General features: G+C 51.9%; 1 protein-coding gene across 1 annotated transcript; it reads left to right on the forward strand.

Annotated features, from left to right (window-relative positions):
- The first annotated feature begins 10,910 nt into the window (after positions 1–10,910).
- LOC120502235 (16 kDa beta-galactoside-binding lectin) lies at positions 10,911–13,638 on the forward strand. The gene is made up of 4 exons (XM_039709475.1): positions 10,911–11,123; positions 12,596–12,675; positions 12,797–12,968; positions 13,427–13,638. The coding sequence occupies exons 1-4, from the start codon at positions 11,025–11,027 to the stop codon at positions 13,568–13,570; spliced, it is 495 nt and encodes a 164-aa protein (XP_039565409.1). The 5' UTR covers positions 10,911–11,024; the 3' UTR covers positions 13,571–13,638.
- Positions 13,639–17,840: the final 4,202 nt, after the last annotated feature.

The raw sequence follows: 17,840 nt of genomic DNA on the forward strand, positions 1-17,840 counted from the left end.
TCAGTGTGCATTCACTCTGGTTTATCACCTCAGTGGTATTAGGACTGCTTACACTCCTAATACTGCACAGCTCCTACACCACACAGTTATTTGGGGGAATAACCACTCTTTCAACTCCCAGAAAGCCTCATCCTCCCAAGTTTTCTGCTGGTGAAATAAGCAGTGGACAGGATGAAACCCATCTCCAGCCCATGGTGGGAGGCGGGGTTCCCTCAGCCGCGCCTGGAGGAATCACACTGCTGCCTTGGTGTGTCACAGATCCAGTCAGCCAGGAGCAAGCTGGATACACACACACATGCAGCCTGAGCATCTCCATTTCCAAGTCCTCCTGATCTCCTTGCTACTTACTTGTCAGCCTGCCTGGCCCCTTCCACACCTGTGCACGCTGCTGTTTCCTCATTGCAGCTGGACGTGGCTCCTTGCCTCACACCCAGCCCAGGCATCCGACTTTGCACCGCCCTGAAACACAGGACAGGCTGTGGATTAGTGCACAGCAGGACTCTGCCCTCTCCTCTCATTGCATCTAAAACACACCTCCCACTTGGCGCCGGCTGCTGGTAAAGTCCACCCCTCTTCTCTGTCACGCTTATCTCCCATCAGCTGCTTTGTACTCCAAAGCCCACGTCCTGCAGAGGAGGAGGGTGTTCCCGTGCCTCGGCCTTTGCCCAGCACAGGCTGTCAAACCTGAGCCTTGCCAGGGCCTGGCAAAGGCAACCCCTTCACACCCACTTGTCCCATGGCCGAAAGCAGGCACACGGCACGGCACGGCACAGAGGGATGTTCAGCTGGATCCACGCCTCTGGACCAGAACCGAAGGCTGGAGCAATGGTGGGAGTCCAGCTCAAACAGCCCAAGAGGCTTTTGTGCAATGAGAAAAGTGTTCCTGGGCAAGGCAGGTGAGCAAGAGCACAGAAGACTGCAAACCGAAGCTAATGGCCATAGGACCCTGTATATCACAGCACTTTATGAAGCAGAGACAAATTGAAGTTGAATAATTGAAAAAAACCACAATTGGACAGTCCATCACACAAAATACACTTTTTTCCCTACTATGAAAAATGTCATTTTGAATTAAATAGTTTGTATACAACTCCACAGTGAGAAGAAAGTCTTGCACACTATCAGCAAGTGATGAAACAATTGCAAATGCTACTAAATCCTGTTAAAGCTAGAATTTCTCATCACTACATTTACTACAAGTAGCACCAGATGTAGGTTAGCAGAGTGGGGTTTAGAACAAGAACCTCCCCACACCCCTTCACAACTAACAGTACAGCCTAAATTGCCCCAGTAAATGAGAACTGTTAGCCTTTCAGGGAAAAACAAATATTGTCTTTGGAAACTCAGTCACACTGGAAAGCTCTAAAAGGAGGATTCTTAGTTTAGTTAAATTAATACCCCTCATCCCCATCAAGAGTCTATTTAAGCACAGAAAATGTGTTTTACCATTAATTAAAAGAAATATATTCTAGGATACCAAGAAAAGCTTGGCACAGAGGCACTATTGTGTTAAATACCTAGCTGAGCACACAGTGCAACACTTGTCTGTGAAGACACAGATGGGTGATCTTGTGGAGGTTGGTTTTCTCCTTAGAGCTGTTAATTTGATCTGGTGGAGCAAACTTTTTGGATGGTTCAAATAAGCCTAAGGCTTGTGGTATTTTAAATCTGGACAGGATTTCAGCAAAGGCACTTAAGCTCCTCATACCTATTAGGACTTCCTTACAGCACAAGCTGTCATAAAATAAAAGCAACCCAAAATCTGCTTGTGAATTATATCTTTACACTGCTCTTAACATTTTTTAGCTCCAGTGGTACTGGAGGAAAGCACAAAACTGCTCATGGCAGATGGGTCTGATAAAGATTTTGGGTGCTTTTGCGACTATGTGACAGTGTTTCATAGGCAGCCATGTGCTCAAAAGCCACAAGCTATTTAAAATTAATTGTTTAACAAGTCCTAGTTTCTGCTGTGAAGGAAAGGCCCTTCAAAACTATTGGCAAGGTCTTCCACACAAGCAGGTCTGGCCTCAGTTTGCATTTCTAATGCTGCCATGGCAAGGAAGGACCAAAATCCTTCAGGATGTGTCCCAGCAGCTTCCCTCTTGCTGAGGGGCCTCTGTAAAGAGAGCTCTTGGTTTAAATATTTTCTTTTCGCCTTCCTGAGTCACAGCTTGAGAGTGAAGGAATGTTCTGAAGAATTTGATACCAGAAGAGGTATTTTATAGACTTCAATGAAGCCCAGGATATTTCAGTGGAAGTGGGAATCAGAAGAATTTGAATTGGTGCGTGTTGCAGACCTGGAGCCCCATGGTAATTCCACAGGGAACAAATAGCTTTGCACGGCCAGGCACAGGACAGGCGTTACTGCAGGTTGTCCAAAGTCCACGTGGGAGGTGCGTGCCATTGGTAAATAGCAGAGAACGTGTCAGGGAAATGGGAAGGGCTTGAGTCTCACTTTGAGAGAGGACAAGAGGTACTTGCCAGGCCTTAGTGGGGAGTGTTGTTGCTACAGGGATGCAGAGCTGTGCTCCTCCATCCACAAACACTGCACCCTCCTTATCTCCCCAGTGCTTCTCACACTGCCTGGTGATGGCATCTAAAGTGACCCTAGAACAAAACAGGCAGCTGATAAGGAGGGCAGCTGATAAGGATGAGGGCAGGGTTTGTCCTCAGAGCCAGGCTGTTTGCAAGTGGCCAGGGAAGGCAGTGGGGCCAAGGGAGAAGCAGATGCTGCTGCTCACTTGCAGCCTGCAGGACTGTGCCGAGCTTGGGGACAGCAGCAGCTCCTCCCCTGCCCCACTGCTGGCTTCCACTCCTGCAGCTCTGCTCTCCCTGTGACTTCACCCAAGGGAAAGCCTGCCTGTCTCTGTGGATATTGTTTCATATCCCTGCCCGGCCATGCCAGTGCCTCTGGTTCAGCCCACGTAGGCAGGCTGGGGAACCAAGGTGGGACTCTGTGCTCCCACCCTGGTTTGACCCCCCAAGCTGCTCTACCTCCTGTGTCTGAGCCAGGCTGGGTCCCTTACCAGCCTCTGTGCTTGTGCCAAGTGCCATCAAGTCACACCGAAGGCAGGAAGACCTCTGCTGGGCACGTGCTGAATATTACTGAAGAGTGTAAGATGCAAACACTGGAAGGGGATTAACTCTTACATAAGAAAATGTGTGTAGAACAGTCCAGTGCATTAAGAATAATCCTGTTCTTTTCCTTCCTTGTGTTCAAATACTTAACCTGAGTTTCCAGATCTGCTTGAGTCATATCATCAGTGGCAAGGAATGTAAAGCCTGACTCTTGTTTTAACATACTTTCTGCTGGAGGTTTATAATCCACAAGGCTGTTATGGGTTCTCCCCATCCGAGTGCTGGTCACTACAGTCCACAGGCAAGGACAAGGGATGTACCAGGGCAGGGTGTGAGTGTTTTAGGGGGAAAAAAGGAGGAATGAAATGCTCTTGCCAAGGCAGGGAGGCTTCCAGGCAAATGGCTTTAATAAATAGCATCTCCGGGAAGTCACTAAGCCTGGCAGCCTGGCCTGCAGGTTGAGACGCACAGACGGGCATAGTCCAGGGAAGTTGCACATTTTTCTTTGCATAAACACTGGAACTGGTTTAGTCATGCTGAGTGGCATGCTTAGGGGGAATGCAGATGCTTGAGCTCTGGAGTTATCTGCATGTGATTTGGATTCTTTGTCTCTTTGCTTTATAAGTACTGAGTAGATGATTTAAGCAAAGATCTTACAACCCTGCCCTCTCCACGGTTTCTCATTGCTGCCTCACAAGAAGCCCAAGGTTGCTGTTCCTCATAGTGGCTGCCTGTAGATTTCATGACTTTTTAGCTGCTGGATGGTCTGTGCTGGAGACGAGCGTGAGTCAGCCATGGATCTGCATGTCCATGCAATCAGGCACGGCATCTGGAAAGTCCTCCTCCTGCCTGTGGCCGAAGGGGAGGGCGGTGCAGTGGTGCCTCCCTTGGGTTTTGGTATCTTGCAGCCTTGGCAGGCACGCCATGCCCCTTGCCTGTCCCCGGGCGCTGTGGGGTTCCGTGCAGCCCAGCTGCCAGGCTGCTCCTCTCTGGGGCTGAGCACACCCTGGGCACACTCTCACTTGCCGTGGGAGGGCAGAGTCTCAGTGGAGCCCCCAGCTCTGCTGGCTGCTGCACTGGGGCAGCCACTTGGGTTTGTGCTCTCCCCGGGGCATGAGGCATGGCTGGGGCTTTGCCATCACTCACACTCTCCCAATCCTTCCTGTCAGGGTGACAAATCCTGCCTGCCCTCCCTTTTCCTTGCAGGGCTCTGAACCACTGCCTCGTTTCACCGTGCTGTGCCAGAATCCTTTTATGAATCCAGCCAGGATCACCGCAGCCCTCAGTGGGGTTAGGAGCAGGGTTTCTGATCTGCCCACAGTGCTTGGGAATGATGCTCTTGCTTTCCAGCAGAACTTACTCATCAGCCACTTCTAAATGTATTTCCAAATTTGTGTGTGCATGTGAGTATTTCTAACTGGGTCCTTCCTCTTTTTGTCTACCAGATGAGATGCCACCCTGTGAAATGGCCCATCACAAATAATGGGAGATGATCAAATGACCTGCCTGCACTTGATACTTTTTGACAGCTGCTGTACTGTATAAAAGCACATCTGTCTTAAACCTGAGTGTCTCTTTCTTTGCTGCACCTCAACAGCCAGAGAAGTTCAGAGCTGTTTTGTGAACTAAGGGAGTCCTCATGACTCATTTCAGGTAAGCCCTAAATCTGGCTGACAAATCATTGAGGGGGAAGGTGGCAGGAAGGGGAAGGAACTTCTCCCCACATATCATCATTTTGATGGCTCTTCAGTGTCTCAAGACTCAGAATGGACAGTGTTAATGTTCCTTCAAAGATTGTTACATTTTTAATCAGCATGTTCTTTCCAAGGCATTTTCCAAATACTTGCCAACCATTTTCTTTTGCCTAAAATTGAATTCAAGAAACTTGAGCCAGCCTAAATACAATCCCCTCTCACTGTGGGTGGCTCAAAGGAGACCAATTCTGGCACACACATGTTTTTGTGGAAAAGAGCTCCAGATGGCTTCAGTTTCTAAGCCATCCTGGCATGCTCTGTGTGCTATGTCAGGCTAGAAAAGAGCTCTGCTAAACCATTCTAACCTAAGGTTGCTGAAATGCTTTTGTGGACACGGGTCCCGCCCTGTTCAAAGTCACTGTGAGGGGTTTTCCTCCATCAATGAGAGCCCCAAAACAAGAAATTGCTTCACAGTGTTTCGGTCCAAGGAAAATCTCTGCCTTGCAGGTTTTGCAGAATGAGAGTGACATAAGGAAAATCAAGCCTTACAATCCTATGGAGATAATATAAAAGGACCAACAGACGTGTCTACTGTGTCCTGGATGTGTCTACTATGACAACACAGATCCAGTCCTGTGGCCTGGAATGCAGCAAATCTTTCAGAAGAGCATCCCAGGTTACTTGGCAAAACCCCAGGAGCTTTAACTTTACGGGTGGCATGACGTATTTATGAAGAAGAAACAAAACAAAGGCAAAACCCCAGCCTGGTGCAGACACCTCCATTCAAGATGAAAGCTGCCCAGAAGGCTTGCTCCAGTGAGGATCCCTTTTTCACTGACACCTTGTTTCACCCACATGGGGTCCAGACCCAGCTATCCAGCTCTACTGCTGGAATTACCCTGTGGAGGGCAATGCAGCTGCACTCCCTTTTCTCATCATGTGGACCCCTTCAAGGCCTGTACAGGTTTTATTCAGCAGGTTAGGGACAGGAAAATCCATAAGTCCCCATCTTCAGCCCCCACACAAGTCCCCTTGCAGCTGATGATGAGGTGCCAATTCATCATTAGATTGCTTGGGGCTAGACCACAGGAATATCTGTGGCTTGGGAAGTGCTGCTATCCTGCTGTGACATCCCGGTGAGAAGTGTTCCAGGATCTGCTGCCAGCGGCAGAAGTTCGCAGTTCGGTCACAGATGTAAAGCAAACAGCTGTGCTGCTAAGCAGAACGAGCACTTAGGGCTGCCTGAGTTGAGAGACCTCGAGGAAAACACTTGAAGGGTCACCAACCCCTGGGCTCTGCTACGAGTTCCCACTGCAACAGCTGCCTGACTGAGAACTCTGGTGACCCCAAGGAGGAGGGATGGACCTGGGTTCTTGATTTTAGAGTAGCAGGGACATCCAGTGAGGGGCAAATGCAAGCAGCTCCTTTCAGATGAGGCAGCAAACTCTGAGGTGAGGCGTTTGTCACCCACAGAGTTAAAAGGTGAAGGAGGGAGGTGCCAAAGTGAAGTGAATCCAGCAAAACAAAGGCCCAGTTCTCCTGGCTAGTTAACAATCTGCTCTAGTTAAATCTAATCCAGTGAGAGATGAGAGAAACACACAGATTATCAGCTTGGGTCAATGCTAATGAGGGAAATAAAATGAGGAGACATACTTTAAATTCCAGTGACACAATCAGCAAACTCCTTTCATCACTTTGTGACAGTGCCAGAAGTTCTTTATAATTAACTTAATTTATAATTAACCTGGAATAGAGATACCTCCCTTTAAATGCAGGGAAAGCTGAAATCAGGAAGCCCTCAGGGATAAGAATGCTGTAGTGACATGTGGCCATGCAACCCCAGCTGGTATCCAGTGCAGACTGGACCTTCCTGGCACAAACTTCCCCTTGAGGAAGTGCCTGGGAAGGCTTCTCACCCTCCTGCCACACTGGGCTGTGGATCCTTGAGTCACTCTGTCTTTCAAGAGCAGGCCAAAGCCTCTTCCTGGAAGTCTGGCTCCATTCCTCAGCAGCATCCAGCTGAGCCCTGGAGTTTCCCCCAAGGATAGCACGGGGCTGGAAGATACCGTGGTGGTGAGAGCATTGTTTTAGCCAGCTCTGCAGAAGAGTCCAGGGAAACTCTGAAACCCAACTCTTCAGGAGGTCATGACTACCCAAGCAAAAAGGCAGAAACTTCTCAGTTGAGAGAAACTAATGGGCTGTGGTAGCAACAGAGAGAACCAGACACTTCAACAGCAGAAGCAGAGGATTGCTTAAGTCCCCAGATATTCCAAGAGAGAGAAAACAGCCTGTAACTGTATACAGAAATGCAATGTATATATCTGTGATGCTGTAACAGAATAATATTTAGGTTGTAAGAGTAACCAGGGGCTATTGCTGAGAACACAATCCCATCCAGACAGTATTGACACAAATATTCCCTAAAGCTGGCGTGAGAAAAAGATGCAGCCCTTGCCTGATGCACTGAGAATGAACTCGCAGAGACAAGAACAAATCTTCCCCAAATAAAGCAAAAAACTAAACCCTAACCTAAAGCAAGACGTAAGCTTTCTGTCACACCAGGAAAGGGTGAGGGGTTTCTCCTGTCATTATTTTAGCAGCACCATCCCTGGATTGGAGCAGTTCTCCCTGCTTGGTCCGAGTCAGTGACTGAGGGGCAGTGGCTGAAGCAGCGGTGCCCCCCAGGGCGGTGCATGCACAGGACTGCCGTGCTGGCCCCGGGGCTGGATGCCTTCTCCGAAGGAGGAGAAAGCTTCTGCTCACTCTTTCTGCAACAAGTGGGGGCTCCTTGTCAGCTGCAGCCATGAGCCACTCGGGATGTGCCGCACCAGTGGGCTCCGTGCACCACCAACCAGGCACGGGCAGCGAGGAGCCAGCAGGGTCACACCCTGCTCCTGGAGGTAGCCAGCAGCAGGGTGTGCCCTCAGACCTCTCAAACCAGGGGAAAGCCATCTCTAATGACAGCACTGATTAGCCAGGGATGTGACTTTGCCAATGGCTAGGGTGTATATTTTCTCACAGGAGAAACGCTCAGCATGCTGCACCCTTTGCTTCCGAAGCAAATCTGGGACATTTCTAGGGAGTTACAAGGAAATCAGACTGGCCAGGTGTCTGCCTTCAGCCTGTGCAAACCAAGAGGTGAATGAAGAGTTTGGGCTGGAGACCTGGTGCTGGGCAGGGCCCTGTACCCACAAGCAAGCCTGCAAGGCCAAGCACTAAGAGGCCAGCCTTAATTTTCCCCAGAGCCAAAAATTCCTCTGTGCATCACTTCTGGATCAGCAGCAGATGCCCCTTGTCTCCCAGCTTCTGCCAGAGCTGCCAGGTGGGTGCAACTCTTCTCCAAAAGCAGGTAGAGAGCTGTGACACCTGAAATGGGAACACCTGCACTGTGTGTGCCCTGCTACTCTCTCTCAGGGCCTGAACTGACTGCAAGCCCTTGTAACAACCCAGGTGGGGCTCACTCGGGCTCTTCTGCCCAGGGTCTCTTCCCAGAACATCCCCTACTGGACCTGGGGAGTGCAAAGCGCTTGCACAGGGCAGTGCCTCTCCCTTTCTCCCCCAGGCCTTGGAAACACACCCCAGTCCTGCTGTGGGTGCATGGGGACGAGTCCCCCCCTGCGGGAGGTGCAAGGTGTGCTTTGTCTCCCATTGTGCAGGGAGGCTGGGATCATCCCTGATGGGTGGGATTGGCCAGTGGGGCCTTGCTTTGCACCCTGCCCTCTGAAGGGCCACTGTGTCCCCTGGTTTTTTTCCCCATTTAATCCCAAGAAAGATGCAGGACAGTGAGGCAACTCAGCATTGTAGCCCCAGAACAAACACCTTGCTGATTTCACAGGGCTCATGACATGGAGTGCTTTAAAGACAAAGGCTTTGCTGCTAAACCAACCGGGCTGCCAGTGCAGAGCACTCAAGGAAAACAAACAGAGCAGTCTCTGTGTGTGATTAGAAAGGTAATTCACTGTCTGAAGGGTCAGAGGAGGAAACTTCAGGCCAGAAGAGCAGCTCACATGAAACGTGCATTTTGGGAGACAGAGGGCCCAGCACTGAAAGGAGGAGAGAAGTCTCCAGGGGTTCCAAAGGGCTGAAAGGAAAACAAATACACAAACCCAACTGACCAAACAGAATTTGCTCAATCCCTCCCATGTGCCGGTGACCAGGGGGACACTGCACAGTAAGTCAGGCTCAGAGAGCAGGCGCCTAAAGCCTGTCTCTAACACGTGATCCTGGCCAACACTGCTGGAGAATGGGGCTAACTTAAGGTGGAATTAGTTGGGATTTCTCCAAACCCTCTGTGGAGGGGGCTTGCTCTCAGTGGCATTTGCTATCTGTGTGAACTCTGCTCCCACAGTTAACTCCTGACTTCTGGATGGCTCTTGTGTGTGCCAGGGAGTTAGCTGGAGGTGAGGCACGTGCAGGATTTCCCCTACAGCACTTGCAGTCAGCATTTTGTCTTCTTTTATGCATCCCAGTCACAGGGCTGCAATCCGAGCTTGTGACTTTTTAGTCCAAACACAGCTCAGCTTTGCTGAAACACCACGGGAATGTTCTGAAATGGGTGTGGGGGATATCTGGAGCAAAGGATGGCATCAGGAGTCAGGATGCTGTTCCTGTAAGGGCTCTAGTGAAGTCCCAGCAGCCTCCTGCAGGGCAGTGTGTTTCCCACAAATTCCTGCTCTGTGTTGTGAGGCACCCTGTGCAGCCCTTCCAGGAGTGGTCATGGCTCACACAGTGCTCACAGAGCAGCTGTCACTGCGGGGTTACTGGCAGCATCGGGAAGCTGAGTGTCATTAGCGTCACTTTCGGGGAAACTGAGGCACAGAGTCCTGAGGACCTGCCAAAGCCCATGCAAAGGGACAAGCCGATGACACGGCCTCACCAAGCACCGCAGTCGCTGCCCCTTGGCCTGCCCAGCCCCTCGGGGCAGTCGTGCTCGGTGCTTTCTGGGGGCACAGGGAAGGGAATGGCAGGCGCTGGGCACTCTCGGGGACAGCAGTCCCCTCTCCCGTCCTGCCGGCTGCACACAGCCCTGCCCGGCCTCCTCCTCCCCTAACAAAGCATTTCTCTTCTCCCTCCGGAGCCTTGTGCAACTGGAATGGAACCAGCGAGATCGTGCTACTTTTCAAAAGCCGCAGCCTGAATTCTCACATCTGCTTAGAGCCCCACAGCACCAACCTTAACCTTTTAGGCACTGTTGAAATGCTGACACGGGCTGTACCAAGCCATCGACTTTTATTCAACTGCAAACAGCGGGGCTTTGTACCCAGCGTCTCTGTGAAAAATGTGTATTTTGTGATTGGCTTTTCGCAAGTATTAAAATGAATATTGCATTATGCTAGAAAGTTATGCTATATTAATTTTCTTAAGTAGTGTATTAAATATAGTTTTAGGTTATAACAGAATGTTAAAATAGAAACTGTGCTATGTAAGATATTTGTTTAAGAAAGGACTCGCACCAGATAGGAGCCACAGGACACCTAAATCTTTCAGAGAAAGGGAATTTGTTGCTCCCTTATCAGCAGAAAACTAACTTCTTCCCACCTCGCTCAGACTGGAAGACACATGAGGATTGAGAGGAAGAAGTTGACAGTGACCAGACAGAATCCTGTGTTTGAATGGAATTTATGCATCATGTATGAGATGTATGAATATGCAACAGGCGATTGTTCTTAAGGGTTAATCCTCTGTTAACGGGGGTCCTTTTTCGGGCTTGTGCTGCCCAGAAAAAGGTACCCGGACGTCCGTATCTCTTTGTTTTTATTGTCTCATATTGTCCTAACCTCAAATGTTCAAGTTTTATTATTCTGACTATATTACTATTTTTATAACCATTTTATTACTATTAGACTTTTAAAATTTCAAAACCAAGTGATTGGCGTTTTTCACAGTCTCCCACCCGGCTGGGCCGGGAGAGCACATCCACCCGTACCCGCAGAGGTGGGCACTTGGCAGCAGGAACACGAGGACTCCCAGCCCTGAGCTTAGACACGGATCGCCGAACAAAAACCTGGCTCCTAGCACAGAGCGGCACTCCGGCTCGGGGGATCGGAGCCAAGAGACGCTGCACAGCAGCGAGGAGAGCTTGCAGCAAGGGCCACGCAGAAGCAAGCAATCACCAGTTCTTAAAATCACACACAGACTGCCTGCAGAGAACAGCATCGGCAGCGGTCTCCCGCCGGCCCCTGTAAATGGCTGGGAAGCTCGGGGCGCAGCACCGGGGTGATCAATGCCCTTGGCGTTCCCCCCGACCCTGGGATGGTCCTGCCCGGGCGCGATCAGCTGCCGGAGCCCGGCGCTGCGTCACTCCGCGCCGGGAGAGGGGCTCGGCGCTGCTCCGCCTGCAGCATGGAGAAAGTGAGTGCCGCCCGCCAGCCGGGCTGCTCTGCCCCGCGGCACCGGGACTTCACCCGTGGGCTTTCGGGTGGGGCTAGGAGAGGGGGACTAGCGGGGACGGAATGCAAGGCTGATGTATGGCTTTGGGAGGAACAGTTAGGGCTGGCCAGCCGTATTTCTTCTCCCCTTCTCTAGCATCTTACCTAAGTGGGGAAGCTGAGGAATGTTTGTAGTCTCAAGTACTCTGGAGGTTTGGGTCCGTTTGCAACTCTACAGTTTCCAGACTCTTTGTACTTTTCCCCCTTAATCTGCGTATTTTTCTTCTGGAAAAACGCCTTTTGGTGCAGGAGTGGGTTAACTCTTAATGCAAGAGGAGAGGAAAGCAGGCTGGCAGTGTACTCTAACCCACCCCTTCCCCCGCATCTCTCCTTTCCTCGAAAGACCCCCCGGGCGCAGCGGCTGCATTCCAGAGCCGGGAGGAATAAGCGGTGTGGGGACTCGAGGAACACCGAGCTCCGCGGGCTGTGTGTGGGCAGAGCAGGGAGCAGGCATGGGGGCAAGGGCGGCCTCAGGGGGCTGGGGGGGCAGCGTCCAAGCGAACTAATTTGCAATTTGCCTCCCTACCTGGCGCGGCACACGGTTAAGTAGCTCGTGCGGCCGGGTTTTGGTAACAGAGGGGGCTACCGGGGTGGCTTCTGTGAGAAGCTGGCAGAGCCTCCCCCGTGTCGGGCAGAGCCAAGGCCAGCGGGCTCCAGGACAGACAGGGCGCTGGCCAAGGCCGGAGTGGCTCTGTGATAACAGCCTGCAGCCCGTGGCGAGGCAGCTGTCCCTCTGCAGCCCTGCATGTCAACAGGCAGGCAGAAATCCACTTCAGCCCAGGGAGCACTCTGTGCTGGAGCAGGGGGGTGGCCGAGGAAGGCTGGGACCCCGTGGAAAGGAACCCATGCTGGAGCAGCTGGTGAAGAGCTGCAGCTCACTTGGAGGACTCCCACTGCAGGGCAGCACTGTGGGAGGAACCCACACTGAGCAGGGGAAGAGGTAGAGCCTGGGAAGGAGTGGTGGGAAGGCATTTTAAAGGCCTATTTTACTTCGCATTATCCTGCTCTGATTTTAATTGACATTACGTTATTTTCCCCAAGTTGACTTTGTTTTGCCTGTGACAATAATCAGTGAGTGACCTCTCCCTGTCTTTGTTTCAACTTATGAGCTTTTAGTATTTTCTCCCCCCATCCAGTTGTGACACAGTGGCTCTGGTGGGTACCTGGCATCCACCAGATGCCATCCACCAGGTACCACACCTCCTTGTCACCTTCTGCTGTTGAGGGGAGTGGGAGACCCCAGTGGCTGCTGGGGCAGGCAGGGGGCCTGGCCCAGGCCTTCCTCTAGCACAGAACTCGTGTTTGGGTGTGCCAGAGCTGCTGTGTGCCCTGGCCCAAGCGGGACTGGTAAGCCTTGCCTTGGGATAGACTAATTCCTGTGGTTTGGCCCTGCAGGGACTGGTTGTTACTCAGCTGGATGTTGAGCCTGGCGAGTGCATCAAGGTCAAAGGGAAGATCCAGTCTGATGCCAAAGGGTGAGTGAGGTGGTGAGCGGATTGATGGGGGAAGCCAGAGCTCCTGCTGTGTTCAGCTCGTCAGCATTGGCAGCTGGAGCTGCGGCACTGGCACCCCTCTGCACTGGCTGTGTTTGCCCAGGTTTGCTGTGAATGTGGGAAAGGACAGCAACACCCTCATGCTGCATTTCAACCCTCGCTTCGACTGCCACGGGGATGTCAACACCATCGTGTGCAATTCCAAGGAGGATGGCGTGTGGGGGGAGGAGGACAGGAAGGCCGACTTCCCCTTCCAGCATGGTGACAAGATTGAGGTGAGGCCCCAGGGGTGTGCACAAGGCCCAGGCACTGAGCGCTGAGGGCACAGCTTTTTAATGCTGCCCTGTGCCTCTGCGGCACAGAAGGAGCAAGCATGGAAAGGGGAACGAGCCCCAGGGGAAGAGCCAAGCAAGTGTCTAGAGCTGCACTGCCCAAGTCAATGCCCAGCAGCTGGCACATGCTGAGTGCCCCACTCTGGGCTAAGCTGTGCACCTCAGGGCACTCACAGCACTGAGGTCAGACTCAGCCTGGGTCTGTCTCGTCCCACAGCTGCAGAAGCTTCCTCCCTTCTATGCCTCTGCTGGCAGGAGGAGGCTGAGCTGCTGAGCCTGGCCTTGGCAGCAGCAGCCACCTGCACCCAGACTGGAGGTAGTGGGAGTGAGCAAAGCCTGGGAGCTGTGATGTGTCAGCTTCATTCCTTCCTCCCTTCCTTCCCTCCCATGGCTCTCTACAGATATGCATCTCCTTCGATGAAACTGAGGCCACGGTGAAGCTGCCCGAGGCAGAGTTCAAGTTCCCAAATCGGCTGGGCATGGAGAAAATTGAATACCTGGCTGTGGAGGGTGACTTCAAAGTCAAAGCCATAAAGTTCAGCTAACAGCTATAGCTTGGTTTGTTTTGTTTTCTGCTCCCTGCGTAGTGAAATAAACCAAAACTTGCAAAGGCTGCTTCCTCTGCTGTTTCCTGCTCTAATCTGCTTGCTCCTGTGTGTGCTGCGCAGGGTGGGGTGGGCAGGGAGGGGATGTGTATCCAGCATGTTCCTCCTTACACTGCAGCCTTGCAGCTGGTACTGACGAGCCTGGCAAAGCCTGACTGACTGTGAGCGAAGCTGCCTTAGCAGCAGTTGCTCCATTCACCGTGCTGGCTCCACTGCGTGGTCCCTGTCTGGTTCCTCGAGGGCAGGACTAGTCCCAGCCAGGAACGAGCGAGTGTTGGCTGCTCATCGTGCCACCCTTGAGCACGAAATGCTCCCTGCTGGGTGTGGGGGACAGACGGGGAACTCGGGGCATGGCTTGTGCTCTTGCCAAGAGCTTTGCTTTCCCAGAACGTGCTCAGCAGTTGTGTGCATTGAAGGCTAGCACTGAGGAGCAATGAAGAGTAGGCAGGCTGGGAACAAGATGTGGAATGAAAGGTGAAGCCTGACAGAAAGCTTAGGACTGACTTGAGAGAATCCAGAGTGTCCCTGGTGCTCATGACTTGAGGTGTGGACACTGCCAGAGAGAGAGGTTGAGGCACAGTCAGTGGCTGAGCAACACATCAGGTATGGGTGACAAACCCTCTGTCAGCTGTGGGTCAGTGTCTGGAACATTTCCCTGCTACAGGGCTGTGTCCAACAGAGTCACCTGGGGCATTTAATCCGGAGTGTACTGAACACAACTAACTGCAGTTAGGCAAAGAGAAAAAAAGCTTGGTAAAGAGTCTCTTCTGCTTACAACCTCTGTGCTCATGCAATGCCTTGGAGTGTGTCTGCTGCTGCTCTTTTCCCACAGCCAGGGCTGGAGCTGGGACTGCTGTGGCATTGGAGGGCCCACGGAAAGTAAGGAAGTCCTGCATGCTGTGTGGAATTGGGAGCCTGGACAGGTCGGCTCTGTGGCTGTGACTGTGCTGCCAATGTGGCTCAGTCAGCAGCAGCCTGTGCAGGTGAGGCCTCCTCAGCTGCTCGGGTGCTGGAATGTGATCCCTGCTGCCTGATCCAGGCACAGCTGCTCCTCGAACAGCTGAGCCAGCCTGGGTAGGGCCACAGCCCTCTGTGGAGTATTTCAGCCATCCCAGGCTCTTGGTGGGGAGGCTGACAGGCTGCCTTCATGCCAGCAGCACTGTCCCCTCTGCACCACAGCAGCTGCCCAGAGCTGGGCACCCCCAGGGGAGAGGGCACTGCAGGCAGGGGCACGGGTAATGGAGGGATTCATTCCTGCCCTGCATCTCCTGCACCATTTATGGCACAGGAAGCTAAGTGTTTAGAGGCTTGGGTGTGTTTGTTAGGGAAGGCTGAAGACAAGTTCTGCTGGTGCTTTGCCTTGTCAAGCAAGGCTGGGGATTTTTGTGTTTTGTGGGGAATTGGGGAAGAGAGAGCACTTTTTGTCTTGTTTCTCCCTCTGTCACATAACCTGGCTGAAGGTAAGTTCAATCAGGTGTGTGACACTGAAAAGGTACAGTGGCCCTGATGTAGCAGGGCACAGGAGAGCTTACAGCTCTGTGAGTGTCTCTGTTCCTGGCTGCCCCGGTCAGGTGAGGTCTGCGTGTCTTGGAACTGACAAGAATAAGGCTAATCCCATTTTTTGTCCTTAAGCTGGCAGTCCTGATTGCCAGGTAGGTTAGCCACAAGTGTTCCTGACTGCAGTACTCAGGGCACAAACAGTGTCTTCCTGGGGGCCACCCCCCTCCTGGACTTCCCACAAAAATTAATTAGCTTCATCCTGCTTTTGAGCGCTGGCAGTTACCACTCAGGAGACCATAAAACAGGAGAAAGGGGAGGAAGGAAGCATCCCTTTGCCAGCATTTCCTGCTGCTTTGAGTCTTTGCTCCCATGTCCAGAGCTATAAATAATCCTGTTCCTTTAAGTGACACCAGTAAATGCAGTGTGCCCTGGCTGGCTCCTGGAGTGGTGACCAGGCTTTGTCTCCTGCTAGAGCCATTGGGAAAGCCAGAACTCCGTGGCCTGCTGCGGAGGACACGGTCACAGTGAATGGGAAAGTGACGCTTGTCCCTGCCAAGTGTGCTCTCCCGAACCACAGGGAGCTCATGTCAAGATTCCTGGGAGAACCCTGAGCCCTGCTTGCTGTGGGGAGGAGCAGAAATCACCACAACGTGGCCAAAGAGTGTGGGTTTTCTTTCTTTTTTGAATTTAAATCCTGCACAGTGGGAATTCACCATTTTCCTTACAGCGTCGTGGCCAGGGAAAATGGGACCTCAAAACTCCCTACAAACAGCTGTGAGTCTGTGTCTTACAACATGGACACTGTTGGGTGTGAGAAGAATTTTTTTCAGTGGAACAGGCTGCTCAGGGAAGTGGTGGAGTCACCATGCCTGCAGGTACTTAGGAAAGGTGGAGATGTGGCACTTGGGGCACAGTGGTAGATTTAGTGGTGTTGGGTTCACAGCTGCACTTGACTGTAAGGGTCTTTTCTAATCTAAATGATTTTATCAATACAGATCAAGTGAGAGGTGCTCTCACCTCACACCTTGGAAGATGAGAACAAATAACCAATTCTAAAAGAAGATGAGTTTGGAAGCAATAGACGGGACAGGAATTGAAATCTCATGCACAGCTCAGAAGAGCAGTGAGGGCTAAGACAGACCAGCAGCTTTGTCTCCTCAGAAAATAACCTCTCCCTGAGCAGTTCACGTTAACTTCACTCGACAGAAATAGGCCATCCAAGTGACTGTGGCTGCACGAGCCTGTGTGTGGCACTGATTGTCACAGCCCCAAAAGACAATCTGAGGACACCGTGCACCCAGCAGCTGGGTGCTAGGGAAGCTGAGGGGCAGCCCTAGGTGAGGCAGGGGAAGCCAGCAGGGTCACTTCCCAAGGAATTTACAACCAAAACATCACCTGACAATTTCTTCCAAACAATACACATACGAAATGAACCAACAACCCCTGTACAAAATGAGGAGGCAAACACCAGCCAGCCCTTTGCCCTCACCTCCCACTCCCTCAGCCCCAGTTTCAACATGCACAAACCAAAGGGTACTTTAGCACTCCTTTCAGAAAGTCAGCCCCAAACCTGGTGCTGCGTTACCTCACAAGCATTCTGGGGCAGCACACAGGAAACCATAACCCCACCATTCCCCTTGCCCAGCGTGTGATGGAGGTCTGGGCACGTGCCTGGATGGTGCTGGGGGGGTATCCTTGGGGTCAGATGGGTACAGACCCTGTACCTGTGCTGTCCAGGCTGTGGGCACCCTCCCATCCCCACAGGCCAGCATGCTCCCTCCCTTCAGAAACCAAACACCTGACGCTCCTGCTTTTTTTTTCCTGTTAAATCTCCAGTGCAGCTGCCTGCTGCCAATGTGCCCCATGAAGAGTAAACAAAAAAAAAAGCATGAAAAATACAGTTTTCCTCACCTTTTCTCAGCAGGCTTCAGGCTGAGACGTACGTTCTCTGGACTCCTGGCTGGCTGGCCCCAGCCCAGCTGCCCCTTGTTAGCCCTGACTGCCACACAGGTGTTGGCAACAAAAACACAGCAGGAGGGACAGGCAGCGAGCCCTGCTGTCGCTTTTGGAAGTCTTTGAACATTTTCGGAGGTGAGGTTGGTGAGGGCTGGGTGTCCAGAGCCCCTCATGGACAGGGCGCCCTCCCCTCGGCAGCCCCCTAAGATGGCGGCCGGGGTCCCTGAGGTAAAAGGCTTCCTGCCGAAAAATTTGTCAGGAAGAGCCACAAGCAACTTCTGCTCAGGGCCCCCTTTCTCTCCCAAAACTTCCCATCACGGCTTCTCATATTCCAATTTCATCCTTTCTAAGCTGGTGGGTTTTGTGTATATATTTCATTTTTTGTTTTGTTTAATCAAAGTTTTATTTTACCTCAGTAAAAGCACAAGCACCTCATGAGTGGTTTCCCCCATACGCCATCACGCTTTCAGCAGCTCTTACCCTCCCCACCTGAATTATGTCCTTGTTTTGGTATTTCTTTTTCTTTTGCATTTCAGTTTTCTATGTTAATTTAGTGCTAAAATGAAGAATTTAATGAGCATGGCCGGATTTTCTCATTTGAAGTCTCCCTGCTTCTCGGTGGAGCCCTAGCAGAAGGCTACGGCCTCTGGCTCTAAACCACAGAGGAAAAAGCTGCCTGGCCCATATGTACCCTGTTTCCTCTACGGAGCAGGGGAAAACAAGCCCTTTTTCCTGATCTCAATGAAGGCAGAGC

This window comes from Passer montanus, unplaced genomic scaffold, assembly GCF_014805655.1.
Source record: "Passer montanus isolate IOZ18808 unplaced genomic scaffold, ASM1480565v1 scaffold210, whole genome shotgun sequence".
NCBI lineage: Eukaryota > Metazoa > Chordata > Aves > Passeriformes > Passeridae > Passer > Passer montanus.